This window comes from Cuculus canorus, chromosome 7 (assembly GCF_017976375.1).
Source record: "Cuculus canorus isolate bCucCan1 chromosome 7, bCucCan1.pri, whole genome shotgun sequence".
NCBI lineage: Eukaryota > Metazoa > Chordata > Aves > Cuculiformes > Cuculidae > Cuculus > Cuculus canorus.
Window position 1 is genome coordinate 19,292,196 of NC_071407.1, and position 17,408 is coordinate 19,309,603.

The 17,408-nt window shown below is 37.0% G+C and overlaps 1 protein-coding gene across 3 annotated transcripts in view; it reads right to left on the reverse strand.

Annotated features, from left to right (window-relative positions):
- MAPK8 (mitogen-activated protein kinase 8) overlaps positions 1-17,408 on the reverse strand; it is a 50,889-nt gene that overhangs the window by 6,417 nt on the left and 27,064 nt on the right. For 2 of the 3 annotated variants that reach the window (XM_054071636.1, XM_054071637.1), the window contains 7 exons: positions 16,226-16,284; positions 15,954-16,092; positions 10,943-11,108; positions 6,416-6,487; positions 4,214-4,396; positions 3,262-3,386; positions 1,719-1,782 (listed from right to left, as the gene is read on the reverse strand). In XM_054071636.1, coding sequence (XP_053927611.1) covers positions 1,719-1,782; positions 3,262-3,386; positions 4,214-4,396; positions 6,416-6,487; positions 10,943-11,108; positions 15,954-16,092; positions 16,226-16,284 — 808 coding nt within the window. Of the gene's footprint in view, positions 1-1,718; positions 1,783-3,261; positions 3,387-4,213; positions 4,397-6,415; positions 6,488-6,838; positions 6,911-10,942; positions 11,109-15,953; positions 16,093-16,225; positions 16,285-17,408 lie in introns of all 3 variants that reach the window. The other variant, XM_009570684.2, reaches the window with a different exon arrangement.

Here is a 17,408-nt window from a genome sequence, read left to right on the forward strand (position 1 = left end):
TTGCTAAGACACTTTTGTCCAGGCTGCCTAGGGACCTGAGGTTAAACTGAATGTTAATGACCACTCAGTTTTTATCAATGGCTTCTTTGGTACAAATAAATTCAATCAGCGTTCTTCAAAGAAACAGCTAAGAAGAAGCCCAAACAGCATTGCCATCCTCCCAACACACTCCTGCCATTTTAATTTTCCCATTAAATTTCTTCAGTAACAACATCTAAAGGTCCAGATCACCATAAAATGCAATGCATTATTGGTATGTAAGTAGCTATTCTAAACAAAAGCTGCAACTTTATCTTCCAGTTACAGAAGTTCTTCATCCTTAAACAGGTTAGAAATGGTTTTAACATGAATCATTTATCCTATGTACTGACCAGAATGCTTCTAGGCTGATGGCTGCTTATTACCCAGAAAAGACTTCAGCTGTGAATTTACAGAAGTAACAACAGAATGAAAGGACTAAACATGTTAAATGCAGCTCGTAACAACTGACTGGCAGAATACTACTTCTTATCTGTCACTGGCAAACTACTGCAATGTACAAACACTTTTGGGGGAAAAAAGCATTTAAGAATTATAATTTAAATAGCTGTGGGAGCCTCAAAAGTAAACTCCACATTGCGTGAAATATTTATCCTCAGCATATCTGCTTCAAAAGGGAAATAACTTGCTTGGAAGGAGGATGGCAAGAGAATTTCCACAGTGCTCCCTATCTCTGCCTTTACAAGTAAAACTCAGTTTCTAATAGAAAGTGATTTAAAAGTGTGGTGGTACTAGATTTTACAGACTTGTGTCCATTACCAGCCAACACAATGAAACTGTCAAAAACGATTCATGAAATATTTTCCCTGCTCTTTTCCTTTGGCGATAAAAAGGTTACACAGATCTAATATCTCTTCCTAGACTTTTTCAGAATGAAGTATTAGATTGCTCAATGCACTAAATTCTTGCTTGAATGTAACATTTATAGCCTGTACAGTAATCTATCTGCACTGGCATATTTTCTTAACACTACAACCTCTGCAGTAACACCACACCTTTTAGAAGTAATTTCAAAATGAAGCATGAGTTTTACAAGTAACAAAGATGTTCTCCTTATATATTATCATTTTACACCTCATTTATGACCAGGAAATACAGATACTAAACCCATACTGAACACTCAATCATGCTCTTGGAGGTATGATACAGTGATCTGTTCCACACCTCAACCCCAGCTACTTTCTCAAGATCCCATGGCTGATGAATCTCAGTGTCTCCCACAGCAGCTGTAACTTCACTATCTCACCCATTACTATCACTCCTTATGGCTGCTTCTTCCAATCTTCTGTTTGATATAAAAGACGTACAGTTATTGCTTACAATGCTTATGCTCTTCCCTTGAAGACTACTGCTTCTGCTTCAAACTAAAATTTCTCAAATTCCTGCATCTTTTTCAACTGCAGCAGTTTGTCCAGAGGAGTAACCCTCTCTCAAAATGCTGCCTGAAATGGTGACTGAAATGAGCAGCTCTTAAGTTCGCTAAAAAGGTTCTGCACCTTTACAGGAATATTTTTAGTGTCTTAACACTCAAGAGTTTGTGAAGCACTGATCCATTCCCCTGCCATTCCAAGCAATTTAAATAAACAGCATTAGGTAGCTTAGAAGAACCTTAGTAACAGCAATAGCTGGGGCCCAGCCTACTCCAAGAATCCTTATTGTACTTAAAATTACCTTCTTACCTTTCCATTCTTCTATTGTGTGCTCCCTCTCATCTAACTGCTTGTCTGGTATCTTTGGTGGAGGCTGAAAAACAGAACTATCTCATGATAAAGCAATCAAAAGGAATACAAACCCAGAATAAATGAAAAATTAAAATAAGCACTCAGAATATGAATGTGATTTAAAAATACCATATTTACATGGTCATATATTCTCTCATACTTGGATTCGGCCTATTTTCTAAGTACTGCTACATGCTTTAAATGTCTTCTGATTAACAAATTTGCTTACATTACTGTAGTAATTAAAATAGAAACCGAACGGTCTGATAAAAGAGCTCCCGAGTGCAGCAGTCTCCAGTCCAAGCAGCTGTTTTTACCTACTTACTATTAATTACTGAATTTTCTATACAGCTGTTATAGATCAGCAAAGTTTTACTTACACCATTTACATCAAGCTTCTTTTTCTATTCTGAGTAAGCCATCACCAACTACCTTTCTCTTAAAAAAAAAACCTGACACTTCTCTCATAAGCTGGAATTCTCCCAAAATTAAGTTTTTCAAGAAAAATTTTGAATTAACCCCTTTGTTCATTAGTGTTAATGACTGAAAGCTTAAGATCTTTTACTCTAATTTCGCTGAAACACTTATTTTCTAGTTCAAGAGCACTATCAATTGCTACAACTAATGAAAATATTTATCTTGCCCAGGACTAAATAACTCGGAATTTTATCAAGGGCAAACAAACCACACTGAAATAAATGAAGCTCAATAAATTAGAACCCTAGAGAAAAGATTACAGATTTATTACTACATGTCCAGGAGATGATATGCAATTATACACAAACACATACACAGAGATTCAGGTTCTTCAACTACCTGAGAGTTTATGCCCATTTCTGATAATATATCAATAAACATGTCAATCAATGTCAATAAAAATGATGACGGCTCAGTTGAACTTCTAGTGAAATGTGTAGATCATGCAATAATCTTCTTTCAAGTACTTATATCAAGCTCTAAAAATACCCCATGTCTTTTGACTGGGCAAGTCTCTCTCGACCATCACTTTGATAGGATCAGCCTGGACTACGTGGCCTGGAAAAAGCTGCTGCTGCAACCAAATGTTCCCAAGGAACTGCCACTGCCCAACAATGTGGTGACTTCTTCCCATTCCTCTTTCTCTCTGTCTCCCTCCCATTACCTTATGGTGTGCGTGTCGGATCAGATCCGAGTGACCTGGATTGTGCAGGGATCAGATTGTGATTTGAACAGGTTGGGATTTGTTTCTGTAACTTTGGGAAGTTGCATCCCCATGTCTTGACTGTGCACCCCAGTATTTTGGTCTGTTTATGTTTGCCAGAGCCAGAATAATATCGCTTTTGATTTTTGTCCTGGGAGTGACCTTGTTGGCCTCCGGATCGCCGCACAGATAAACAAGCTCCCCCGAGTCAGGCCTGGACAGGAGCGTGTGGCTGGTGGGTCCAGAGCGCGACACAAGCATTGCAACAATTTTGCTTTAATACAGTACCTTCCTAATCAGAGATCTAAAACAAGAACTTACAGCTTCTGCTTCCGAAGGATCATACCAGACATTGATGTATGGGTGCTGCAGGGCTTCATCCACTGAGATTCTTTTAGAAGCATCTATAACCAGCATTTTTGATAACAAATCCCTTGCTTGACTGGCTGCAAAAGTGAAATTTTCTGTTTAGACTAGAGCCATATATAGTGCACATAATACAGGATTTCAAAGCTCATAAAGAGAGAGGACCTAGAGTAAACAAATTCCAGTTTAACATCTATGCAACCCTCACATAATTTAGAGTTTAGGAAAGTGGTCCATTTGATGGGAGGGAAAAAAAAAAAAAGAGAATAACACATGTGGAAAGGGTAGGATGTGTTTCACTCTACATTTTCAGTGCCCTTCAGCGTGACATCCTTACATGAAACACAACTCAGCTGGCAGTACAGCCTTGGCTAGCATAGCAGTGTGCAAGCACTTACTACCCCTCTCTTACAGTTTATGGGGGAAAAAAATGTCACGTATTGTTAGTCACAGAAAATGCGGTGAATCTATGACTCCACCAAGTAGGTGAAATTCCAAACAGTAAGTTATTTAAATACCTACAGCATATTTATGTATTATGAATATAAAAACTTTATTTTCATCCCTAGAGAAAGAAAATCTGCTCTGAGTGCACAACTTCTATTCCACCCTCCCCCAGCTCTTCTCTAAATCATGCTGGCATCTGTCACTGAGACGAATATATATATATTTACGCTTCTTTATAAAAGTATCTCCAGAATAGGAGCTGTTTCAGAGATGAGAAGGTGGAGATAGGCATACACCAGCACATTCATCCACGCACAAAATATAAATATTGTAAAATTTACATCCTTAGTGGGATCATTTCCTAGTAAACAAAACAAAGACACATTTCTGTTCAATCACAGAACAGTTATCACAGTTTGAATAACTTTTAAATACACAACACATAAAAGACAGACCTTACCTTTAAGCTTATTATGTTCAGAGTCAGCTGGGAAAAGGACATCTGGGAAGAGTTTTTCAAAACTATATCCAGCATATTTAGGTCTGTTCTCCACGTAAGTTCGGACTGTAGGCTGTAATTTCTTCATAAATTCGGGGCATGGTGTTCCTAGCTGCTCTATAACTTTATTCCATTGATCAATATCTAAGGTTATGCAGCTAAGAAAAACACTGTGTCTAATTTTGAGCTAGAAAAATTATTAAAACCACATGAAATAACCAACAGAGAGAAAACAAAAACTTGTAATAAAATATCAAGTACATCATCATTAATGAAGACTACCTTCTTAGAGAAAATAGTGAAACAAAACAAGACTATCACAGAAGAATCAAGGCAACATGTATTTTACTCAAAATCATAACTAACTAGCAAAGGATATAATTCTGAGAAACAGAGAAAATTATAAAACTAACAAAATGTATTGAACAAATTTACATAAAGGCATTGTCTGTATTCTTGAGAAGAGCCCACTTCCTGATCTGAAAGTGTATTCACAGTAGTCAAGCTACTACACATCACTAAGGCACTTCTGAGAGATAGCTGTCGTTGCTTCGTCATTCATTCTCATCTTGATACCTCAGCCCAGTCCTGTACTCCCCCAATTCAATGATATCTCACTAACAACATGGAACACTGAGCACCAGTGGGCACATAAAAGATGAAATCTGACCCACACAAGTCAACGACAATTTTATCAGAGACTTCAATGCAGAAATTAAAGAGTTTCAAGGACACAGAAGGAACATTCACCTTAACTGAAAAGTTTACACAAGGTAAAGGGGATATTGACAAGTTCATGGCAGAAGAATTTAATATGTCTCTCTGGGAGAGAGCTCAGGTAAAATTTTATATATGCTTATCTCATTCAGATATTCTCCCCAACATTTTCTTCTCAATTACAATCAAAGACTGACTACAAGGCTACCTAAACCATCAGTTGGATGCAGCAGGTCCCCTCTTATGTTCCTACAACTTAACTGCAGACCTTTATTTAAGGACTTTCAAGCTCTACAGAGCTTTAGCACAGGCTTTGAAAAAAAAGATTTACATTGTATGGCAATGACCTATAACTGAAAAAACGTGCTAGCAAACCAGATGCGTAAAGCAAGGCATGGTGCAGCTCATGCAATGACAGAGCTGTGTGAAAATAAAAAATGCCCTGGATCTCCTTCTCCCTGTGCTTCATAATCTTCTCCGAATCTTCACCCCTAAGTGGTACTATTTGTTATTATTATACAGTTAGCCTGCAGCAAAGACAGGAAAGATTTCTGATGGCATCTAAAAAACTGGATGGAACTACTAGCAAAAAAAAAAAATTAAATGTCAAACTGCAATTAGATATCCACTAATTGTAGCAATGATCCAGAGGCTGCAGCTCTGTTTGATTGGAACAGACCCTTTATCTTAAGTATTGTTCACAGGACAACCCATACAGATACCAATGGACTAGAAAGACAGTCCATTCATGGACTAGAAAGACAGAGGTGCCAGATATTTCTGAAAGCTATTTGCAGGATCATTTCCGTATACAAAAACATAAAACTCCAGTGTACAACTAAAAAAACTGGTTAGGAATTTTTTGTAAACATTTCCTATAAGATGTAAAGAATAACAACTGCTAACACGTTCAGGTACTAAACAAAATTAATAAGTTATTACATAAAAATGATTTCCAAAGGAAAAAAAAAAAAAGAAAAACAATGCATGTGAACCAGCAAAACACCACCTAAACAAAAACGAAAGAAAAAGTCTTAAGCATGACAACATCCAAATGGAATGGATAGATAATACAAGGAGGAGGAAGAAAAGGAGGCAGAAAAGGAGGCAGAAAAGGAGGAAGAAAAGGAGGAAGAAAAGGAGGAAGAAAAGGAGGAATAGCCTGTTTACCCAAGTGGTATTTTGTTTATCTTGCTTATTATTAATCTCTAAAGACAGTCATACACATTAATGCTCTGTTATGGCTTTGCTTTAAATAGTATAACTGTGGACAGTTTTGCAGCTTCCTGGAACAGAAATTATAAACTTGAAATGGTGCAAATGGTATTTTGACAAGGCAGTTTTAAATCCGTATTTTAAAAGTTAGAATCACCTTAACCTGGAACTATACTGTTGCAGTATCTTTTGACCTTTTACAACTACATCCTAGGCCAAAGGTAAGGATACGATCTGTACCAGGAAATAAAACACCACCTTTGATCATTTCTCCCATGATGCACCCAACTGACCAAATGTCAACTGAAAACAAAATGCAATGATATTAACAGAAAAGATAGTTATTAAAATAAAATAAATAAAAATATCTAGACAGACAGACACACATGAAGTGACTATAAAAAGCGTGTGTAATGAAAATGAGTGAAGGTGAATGTACGCTAACTACAGGACCAGCAGAGACTATGTCCTACTGCTAGGTGCAGCCTGAATATAAATGAAATTCTTAACAATTTTTTAAGTGTATCACAAGAAAAATACATGTTCATTTAATAAAAAAAAATATTGTACAATATGCATTTTCATGACACAACATCAATAAGAAGGTTAATCACTTCCTAACTAATTCAACCTGCTGCAGCAGCACAAGGATACAGTCCCTTCCTGGAAAGAGGATTTTGTGGCAAACCATTTCGCCCATAATGCACCCCACAGACCATAAATCCACTATGTTTGTAGCACAAAAAGAAGGAAAAGCAAAGCAAATGGTCATTTAAAATTAAAAGAAGCATAACATGACTGTATCCTATAAACTGCAGAGACAGCACAGGAAGAGCAAGAAGTGCAAGTCTTTATATTAATCGATGAAAACACTTTAAAGTACACCGTATAGAAGGATTAGCTTTTAACTGTCTCATATACAAGGCAGCAAAACATCCTTTTATTTAACATAGTGCTAGAGCAAGAGCTAGAGCACAAAGAGAGAGAGATACACAGGAATCAAGCAAAGCAAAGCCCTTCTCCAAGCTCTGAGGCTTGCAAAGCTACCTCTGCCAACTGATCAGATTAGACCACTGAAGATAGCTTTATTTTTTTAAAGTAAATCCACTGTATTTGTCGAAATAATTTCAAAAGTACCAGCGTAAACTGACCTTTAAAAATGTTGTGTATCTAAACAGTTTAGGAGGAGAATTGATTGGTTATGACATAGGAATAAAAATTTGCCCTCAAGTATTTCCTGAAAGTCACATTATTGTGCATCTCTCTCTCCTTTTAAATAAAAAGCAAACAAAATCAGTAAAAGATCACTTAGAATTTTAGAGGATCGGTTAATTATAACATTAGTATGCTCCTAAAAGATTTTATGTTAAAATTATTTGTTTAAAAATATTTCTCCAGTTATGCTGAAATAACATCTTGTACAAAAGAAAAATTCAAAAGCAATTTTTTTAAATTAAATACAAGTTTTCTATATCACCTTAAAATAAATTACCCAAAAGACATACTCAAAGATGCACAAATTCATTTCTCACAAGTATGCCAATTTCTTTTGTGGTTGCTTTCAGAGATATTGTTAGCTCTGTATGCAAAAGTTCTCTTGAAGTCATAATAATGAATTTATATAATTATGAATACTTTTTATGCCAAACGTGACATTGGAGTTTCAATTAAGTAGATAAGAACAGCATTTAAATGAGAACAATTGTATACTAAAGGTCACATAAAAGTTCTGAAGGAGCTCAACAATGTCAAGCAAACAATGTTGCTTCTGACTGAAAATATTCCATCCCCTTTATTTACAAGTTCCTCTAAAATAGTATCTAAATCATGATAAGAGATTATAGTTGTACATATTAATAGTAAGAATTAAGGGCCTGGTTCGTTTAAAAATTGTTGCCTACAAGGTATGATTAGTGGTGTTTTTTCTTTGAAAAGTCTTTTCAAATATTTAGGCTCAGAGACCCAATGATTTGAAGCCAAGTTTTGCATTTAACTCTTAAATAGAATTCTGAATGCTGTCTTTTTCACCTCCGAAACAATCTGCTGCTATCACAAACCAAAATATACTTGTATTTACTGTATTGTGTCCTAAATGATAAAACCAACACCCATAATTGCACGGAGAAGTCTGAGAAGAGAAATAACATGAGTCAATGATGTATCTTCATGCCTCAGAAGTCAAATCACTTCAGAGGCAAAGAAAAACATTAGAAACAATTCCTCTGGTCATCCTAGAAAAACAATCTTGTAATGTTTAGAGTCTTTTGGTTTGCTGCTTTCATTAATCAAACAAAACCTGCCTATTTACAGATCTCTAACTTTTTTATGAAGCTAGACCAACTCATACACAGAAGACTGCTCTTATCAATGCTTTTATAGATTACCGAGTTAAAACTTTAGAAGGATTTTTCAAATCTGTAATAAGATCTACTGCTTGTCCCAGAGTGTATTTTGTTGTTAAAGGCCTTGTTTGAAATGAACTTAGTATTTTCTATAATTCTAACAGGAAAAAAATCCAAGTGAAAATTAAGTTCAAGCCCCGTGTACACATTAGGAAACCTGGAAGCAGCAGCTTCAGATGGTTTGGGATTTCCTTGCTTTTCAGTGCTTTCGTTCTGATAATCGTGCATGTAACTGCACACACACGTTAAGGTATGTGTACATGAACAGTTTTCATGTCCTTAATTAGTTAACCATTAGTTAACTGCTAACTTTCAATATTTAACTCTAAATTAAACAAGTTAACTTTTAATTTAACTATGGTTTTAAAGGGCTAAACCAGACATCAGTGGTAACAGGTGAGGATCTTGGACAGCCCACAGTTCTTACTGTAAGTATATCTGTGATATCTGCCTGCCTCCTCTCTGCAGTCCCATCTGCAGGTGTCAGGGGAGCTCCACAATGAGTAACTCATCCAGCAGCAATTAAGAAGAGTCACAGTGTATGTAAAAGGCCTTTTAATGACAACAGGACACATGGAAATACAGACTGTCTTTTGTTATCCAATGGATTTCCTTTTACATTATCCAGAATTGTTATTCTCAACTCAATGACCACGTACTTGGCTTTTGGGAAAACAGCACAGCTTTTCATATGAAACCAAATATTTATTTCTATTCTGCTACATAACAAAATTCATGCTTGCTTAAGGAACAGGACTGTCACTAGCATGACAGGGTGCTCTAGAATACAATCTCTTTAACTCCAGTAACAATTTAAGCAATGTTTTAGTGGAATGAATGTTTCACATTTTTGCAACTCAAAATTTCTTAATATCTACAAAAAAAGTGTAAACTGGGTAAGCTAATTCAGAAAACTTGTGACTTCCATTTTATCAATTCCTTATATAAGGCAGCTGCATGTCTCAGACTACAGCGTTAGGTTCTTTGATCTAATGTCTCATAACTATGTAATGTAAAGTCTTGGGAAAAAAAATAAAAATATAAGCTTAAATATATGCTTTCTACACAATTTTAGCAGTTAAAAAAATTACTTTAATCTTGCTCCGCTCAACCTCTGACTTCTAGGTTACAGGAAAAACAGCCAACCATGGAGGCCATTTGAACAACAAAATCAACTCTCTATGTACACAGCAGTTATTGTTTACACACTACCTGGAGTCACTTGCTGTAATGGTATGCAGTTGCCAAGGAAGTTTGCAGACTATATTAAAAATCCTGAAAAGCAGTGCAAGCCCCAGAGGAGCCATGCCTCACATCATCAGGAGACAGCTAACGAAGTTGCAAGCATCACCGCATCTCACGGGCCTCACTGGAGAAAAAAAAATCAGTACAGCATTTAAAATACCTTCACCATACAGTGACCTCTGTGCACCATGGCTGCCTGAGGTGGAAAGGGAGCCAAGGGAGCTGAACTGACCACCCTGACAGTGCATCAATGAAATGGCAGCAGAATTTGGGCCACTAAAAAAGAATTTCAGGAATGAGATGTTACTTTGGTTTCCTAAAGGATACCAGCTCTTTCATTCAGAAGATGCAATGTATTTGATCGTGTGTTTCCTTCAAATTATGTATCCTTTCCTTATTTTCTTGTAGAAGATATTGAGAGAAGAAAGGCCACGGAGCAAGTATAAAAAGGAAGGAAATGTATACAAACAGAGGGAGGAAGTAAATAAATCTCCTTGGGATTTATCATGGACCTCAAAGAATCTATGATGCTCCCTAACAGTACTCTCTGCATCCCTGTCTCGAGTGTATCACTGAATTTTTCTTCAGCAACTCTAATTAAGATCTTAGTGCAAGAGGCTTAAAGTAGGCTTGTTTTAATAAAAAGTAATGCCACAGTAGGTAGTTTTAGTGTGTTTGTTCCTCAGTAGCCTTTACATCCTGCAAAGCTGTATTGAATATAGTTATTTGGACATTAAATTTAGGGTACACTTTTACTGAAGAATTACAGTTTACATCCTCATCAGAAATAAAGTCAGGTGAAGGTATATCAAGGTATATACACACCACTTATTGAGAAAATACACTTTCAGGTTTTCCTGGCTGAAACTTAATCTACCAAGCAAGTTATTTAAATTTTTAAACAAACAAGGCCCTCAATTTCTTCTCCTATTAAATGCAAACATTTCAAATGAGTTGAGTTGAATAACCAAATTGGTGTATCCAGAATCTGCATTTTGGCCACATGGCTAATTTATAAAATTTCTACAGCTTGAAAAAAACATTAACATGTAAAATGTGGTGTGCCAAACAAAAAATAAAGCTATGCCAAAGAAAGACTAGATTTGCTGACCGTTTTCTTTGTATCCCATCCCTAGGATGACCTCTGGTGCTCTGTAGTAACGAGTCACTACATAAGGCGTCATCATAAAACTAGTTCCTGCAGTTCTGGCCAGTCCAAAGTCAAGAATCTTCAAAGTGCAGTCTGACTTTACTACTATATTACTGGGCTTTAAATCCTTTAAAAAGAAACATCATATATGACTGCTAAGACAAGCACAAAGTACTCTGTGGTTTACATTTTTAAAAGATAATACTGCTAACATTAAACACCAGCATACAACTAGGCCATGGCTATAACTGCAGTTTCTTTTCCCCTTGCATGAATTCATGTGCATTCAGCAGAGTACAGTATTAATTCCCTTATTGTGCTTGTAGATTTAAATAGCAATTAAAGGAGGAAAATACAACTAGTGTTACAAGATATGTTAGCAATGTCTGAAACAAATTGAGGTTAGTAGGAAAATGTTAGCTCTGAGGAAAGTTCTAGAAACTTCTCTCTGGAACAATGGATATTACTACAATGCAGAACAGAAATAACATGACAATCGCCAAAATCATTTGATGCAATAATCATCTTGATACAAGGATCATTAAAATGAATATAAAAAGTAAACCATTTCTTTGCTAGTTAAGGCTGCATTATTGCTTTTGAACCAAGGCAGATGTTTCTCTGAACAGGAAGGAAATCCCCATGCTCACACAGATTTAGCTTCCTATTTAGGATTTTGTTTTATACTATTTTGGTGACCAAACCCAAGAGGGCACCATTGAAAATCCTCCAGAAATTAACACAATCATTAAATTGGAGTGAAAAATGCCCTGATGCAGATTCAGATTGTCTTAGTTGGAAACTTGGTAACTGTACTCTCTTCACTTGAACTCTAAAACCTCACTGAGAATAGAGGCTTTACAACATCTATTTATACAGACACAACACAGGCATACTCTGTCATTATCTCAGAAGGATCTTACGCACATCTGAATGTCACAGAGCAAATATTACGGAGTAACTTCAGAATAACTTCACCAGCATGAAAGAATTCATAGCACACAGGTTGACATAGATAAGGCTTGGATCCCTTCTGCCTACACTCTAAGATTAATGAGATAAAAACCTGAGATGTGGCAGAGGACTCCAGCATTTAAGCTGCAGGCATTTGTGAAGTATCCCTATCTTTCACTGTTTCATAAAGACTTAAAAGTGGTTATCTGTTTTCATTTGTTCTTGTATGGCTTCCATCAAACTCCTTAGAAAGCTGCATTAAAGGCAAGGCAGAGTGGAAATCACAAAAAAAAAAAAAAAGTTCCAGAACAATAGAATTTTAATGGGTAATTAAGTCTTGCATACTTACATATTCATATATGCACTTCTAAATCACACTCACAGAGATTGTAGACAACTTTGGCCTAAAAGATTCTCAAACACCACAAATGAATTGGAATATTGTAAGGCATTCCAGCTATTTAATATGTATGTTTCCAATTCTGCTACAATCCTGTTTATTATCAGCTTTATTTTTGGACATTCTAGTACTTGGAGGATATTCACTACAGAATACAAGATGCCTGCTCATAGTATTAACTACACACATTCTCCCCAAGGCTGCAGGTTAACACTGAAAATGTTAACAGATCTTCCCTTCATAAGAGAAAAATCACTATGAGAATAAAAGGCAAAAGCTTACAAACTACTGTCCATCCCTAATTTCTGAACATCATGTGGCTGTCATGAAGCCTAAGAACGTGTTGCAATTTGGAATACAGAACTGTCTTTCAAAATGTTGGAGGCAAGAGTTGACTTACACTGCACTCAAATTCACACAGAACAAATATCTATTAAGTCTTAAATAAACAAGGACTCAAAAGCTCCTATAGAGCTTTTATAGAGTGATTAAGTCAGTTAGGCTGTATAAATATACCCAGAGCCTATAGCAGAAGATATTTCGCCTAACCATAAAAATGTAAAATCTCAATGCCTAAAAATGAGATATTACTCATGGCTGTCTCTCCCATTAACCAGACAGAGAGAGAGGGACATCTCTGGAAGGTAATTCACAGTTTCTATGGGCTCTTCTCTTCTAAAGAAAGATTCGTGTGAAGGGTTTCCATAATCAGGCACCTTTGTTAAGTGCTCAAAATCAGGCAGACCACAATCTTTGAGAGCCTCCATGCAAGACTAATGAGACACTTTGTGTCCTTCAGCAAGTCAGTGAGGCACAACTCTGCAATGCTGATCATTCATCCTCCTCAGACTGTGAAATGGAAATGAATGCGTACTTCTGCACTCGCTAGAAACTCCGTCTCTGCAAACTCTTTTGAACACAGTAATGTTCATTTGTTAACATCTGTTAAAGCCAGTGTAGAGCTACAGTCAGATCTTTTCCAAGACCAAATCTTTAGCTACTGATGTGGCAGCCCAGTATGCCCCCTGCAATTCCAAGGTGCAATGGTCTGAAAGTCTTTTGTGTTCAACCTCTGCCTTGTTCCGTGCCTCAAGTCTGCTAGGAAAAAAACACATTTCTGTGGCAGGTAGTATCCAGTGCTGCAGGCACACGTACAAATTATTGTAATTCCACTCATTCAACAAGCTCTGTAAAGTTACTGACATGCTGAGATTATTGCAGCCATGTTAGAAGCTGAAGAACCCAGCTAACCATGTGAAAATATCAACACAGAAAAAAAAGCTAAAGCTTTAGAGGACGCTAAAGAAGTACAGAAGATTCACAGTCAGAATGCTCCATGGGAAGCCACAGCAGCACAGACGACATTTAAGGAGGAACTAATTTCAACGAAGTAATTTGCTTTAGACTTTAAAGGCAGTGGTGTTGAAAGCTCAGAGTGTGGCACGAAGAGTTACTACTATAGCCACACAGTCCACATGAAATAGGTCCCTTTTCAAGCATGTACTCCTTGTCTTCTGAGGTCTTGTTTAACTTGAACCACAGAGAAAAAGTATTTTGATACTTCACACCCTGAAGTATAAAGGCGTAATGCACACGGCAAGCGATGCAAAATTTTGCCTGAACATGCTTACTCTCCTAACACAGTCTAAGAAGCTGTCAGCTGAAATCTACCATGAAGACATGCAAGTGAAATGTGTCTGTCCACGTCCTTCAAAAGCGGTCATGCATACATATGTTACCATTTACATAGCACTTGTTATCTAAGGTCTCTTTTGAATAGGTTATTACTGTACAGTATGAAGCATTTCAAAGACTTCACCCACATTTACAAAGGTAGAAAGTCTATCCTCAAAGCGGTCTTTACTCTGCCCCAACAACTAACTGAATAGTTAGTTCTTTTCTATAAATGAATGGATGTTTATATTTATCCTTGAGTTCTACAGGATCAGTGGTTTTATACCCACTTTATAGGAGTACAGACTGTCCTTGAAGCAAGTGGAGTTTTAGAAGCTCCCTCCTGCCTGTGCCAAGAGCCACAGAAAGAAGAAAGAGACACTCTTACGCTACCTACTCTAGCACATCCATACAATATGCAGTTTTCCAAAAATAGAAAGACCTAGAAAAAACCACAGCATTAAACTTGCAAAGCTAAGTACTGAGGAGATCAGAAAATGCAAAGCTGGATACAAAACCATTATTTCAATCTCATAGGCACATGCATTAGGACACAAAGGACAGCATAATATCAGTCATATGCAATATAATAGGACAACAGTGGTACGAGTAGCGTCCTAGTTTTGCCTAGTGTTCCCAGACTAATGCAAGAAGCCCACTGACCTGTTTCAATGCCCACATGCAGACCAAGAAGCACAGGTGCAGTGCCTGGTTGCAGGTGACACTTCTGCCTACCTTGCCTCACCCATTTCTTTCTAAAGCATCAGTTCAGGGCAAATAGCACACAGGAAGGAAGCCTTCACCCTCTCTCCCTAAGCTCCCCACTGGAATGAGGCAGCAGATGAGTACCAGAGCTACCTGAGCAAAAGGAAGCAAAGTTTGGCCATTTTAACTGTATTCTCTCCTCAAACAATTGCCCAAATTCTCTTGAGGGAAAAGGAGCATTCTGAATGGGAGTGTCGTACCATCAGATCCAGCTTGCAGGCCACTCAACACCCCACCCACAACAAGGCAGACTACTGAACCGAACAAGCATCATAACAGCAATTCCCGTGGCAGCACTCAGAATTGCCATTTGGAATTTACTTTGCTGTGTACATCAGCCGAGAGAAAGACTATGTAGTCATGACTGAAAGTATCACACGTGAATAACTTATATCTCCTGTATCATTTCAGAAATGAAAACTTCTTAAACTCTCTGAAATAATTACAATGAAAGATACAAACTTAAGATTTCCCATGAGATTATATTTGAAAGTTTACTTATATTTGAAAGTTTACTTAGTATACTAGACAACCTCAACCAAGCTTTACAGTACGTACAAATATAAGAGAGATGCTGAACTTGAACATGCAATCTTAAATTCAGAACTTCTTGACAGGATTCAACGCACACCCCCCATTTAAAAAGCATTAGACACTTTTGTCAGAGAGCAGTCTGAGTGAATGCTTTGTGACACACAGGTGTAAGTAAGTTCCACTAACAAGTCTTTCTCATCATTTGTTTATCTGGAGATTTCAGGTATTTGTTCATTACTCTGCTAGTAAAAGAGCAGAAATAAAATGGGCAGCTGTTTCAAAAGATGGAGTTTCAGGTTTGGTTACCAAAAGAGAAAAGGCAGAGATGCTTTCAGATATTCTTTCCTGCCATGGCTACTAAGATAGAACATTATATAGAATTAGATGAGGTAATGTAACTCATTGCAAAAATCTTTATTTACTCTGGGCAGATTATTATCAAATCATTCAAATATTCAAAAGGTTCATTCCAGAATTACAGTGGAAAAAGCTAAGTGTGATGATTTCATTTCAGCTTTCTCTCTCTGCCCATGGCACAGGCTATAGATCACCCTGTGTATCCCTATGTCTGTATTTTTTCTGTCTTTTATATACTCCAGGCAAAACCATGTGCAATGCAAAATTTACACAGTTGAATTCACTTACCCTATGTATAATTCCAGCTGAATGAAGATGTTTGATACCACACAGCATTTGATAAAGAAGATAGGACATTCGTTCATGGTCTAGCTCCATCTGAATCACTTGGCAGAGATTTGCATCCATGAGCTCCATGACTATATAGCTTATAAAGCACAAAAAAAAAAAGGAACAATAATCAGATAATACTGCAATTTCATTGTATTCTGTCCTCTTTTAATCTTTCTGCATGAATACTTTTAAAATGAATTCTCAGCTTCAGTTCAAATCAGACTTACACATCTTGAAATTCTTCCAGGGATTTTTGTGGTGTGAAGACATTCAGTAGGCCGATTATCTGTAGGAAGGGGGAGAGGAAGAGTAATTCCACCACAGCAATAGCAGAGTTGCAAAGTCAACATTTCAAAAACAATACCCAATATTCCAATATGAGCCTCCTGGATACACTGAAGATCAGGATGCTCAGCAGCTCAACCAGGCCTAACACATTGTCACAGATGCTAATAATTTTAGGAGACATATTCTTCCTCTACAACTCACATAATCAAAAGACACTTTGCATGCATTAACAAGATTATATTGAAAGCTTAAAACCTAAGGAAGTTAGTCGGTCTTTCCCCAATTCCTACTTTCAATTTGAAGAGAGCTGGTAAGGTTTTTAATGCATATGAGGAAAAATAAAATCAAAAACCGACAAAGACTACCTAAGAGATACCATTTTGCCATTGACAGACGTGAAGCAGCAAGTCAACCCAAAGAGAAAAATAGATTATTGAAGCCACTTTAGGGTATTTCCCCGTTGCAAAGAATGGATGGGCTGTGCAGAAACAGGTCAAGCTACTACTCATCAAGAGTCCAACAGGCTTACAACAGTTTATCATCATACAAATTATGCTCTTAGGTAAAACTTCCTTCAAAGAATCTACATATAAACCATCTCTTCTTTAGAAAAATCACTAAATTTTCCCAAGTAGCGATAAAACAGACTAAGCCCCCTACGACTCTCTCCACCCTAGCACTGGGGCAGAATGTTATCTTGCTGAAGGACCATTAAGAGGGAAGGTGAGGAAGACGGCACAAAGCTGTCTCTGAAGGAAGAAAATAGCCAATACCAGTTTTCTGTAGGCCAACTCTGATAAATTTATCAGTTATTCTCTCCCCATTTCTGTGATCTGGTCTACTCCAGAGCTTCTTAAGCATCAGACAGTTCCTGTTATCACAATGCAAGATTCCTAACTCATTCACACACTGGGGCGAAAGAAAAAATATTGCAGCCTTTTTTCCTCCTAATTTGTCTAGCAGAAGCAATGAAACAAGGATGCACTTACCCTCCAGGATACTCTTATTTGCCAGCTGCCTGCAAAATCTAGCAATGTAACATTGACTCCTTTCCTGAGTCTAAAGGGGTATTTAAAAGACTGGGCAGGCATGAAAATTAGCCAATAATAGCTCTTCTGAAAG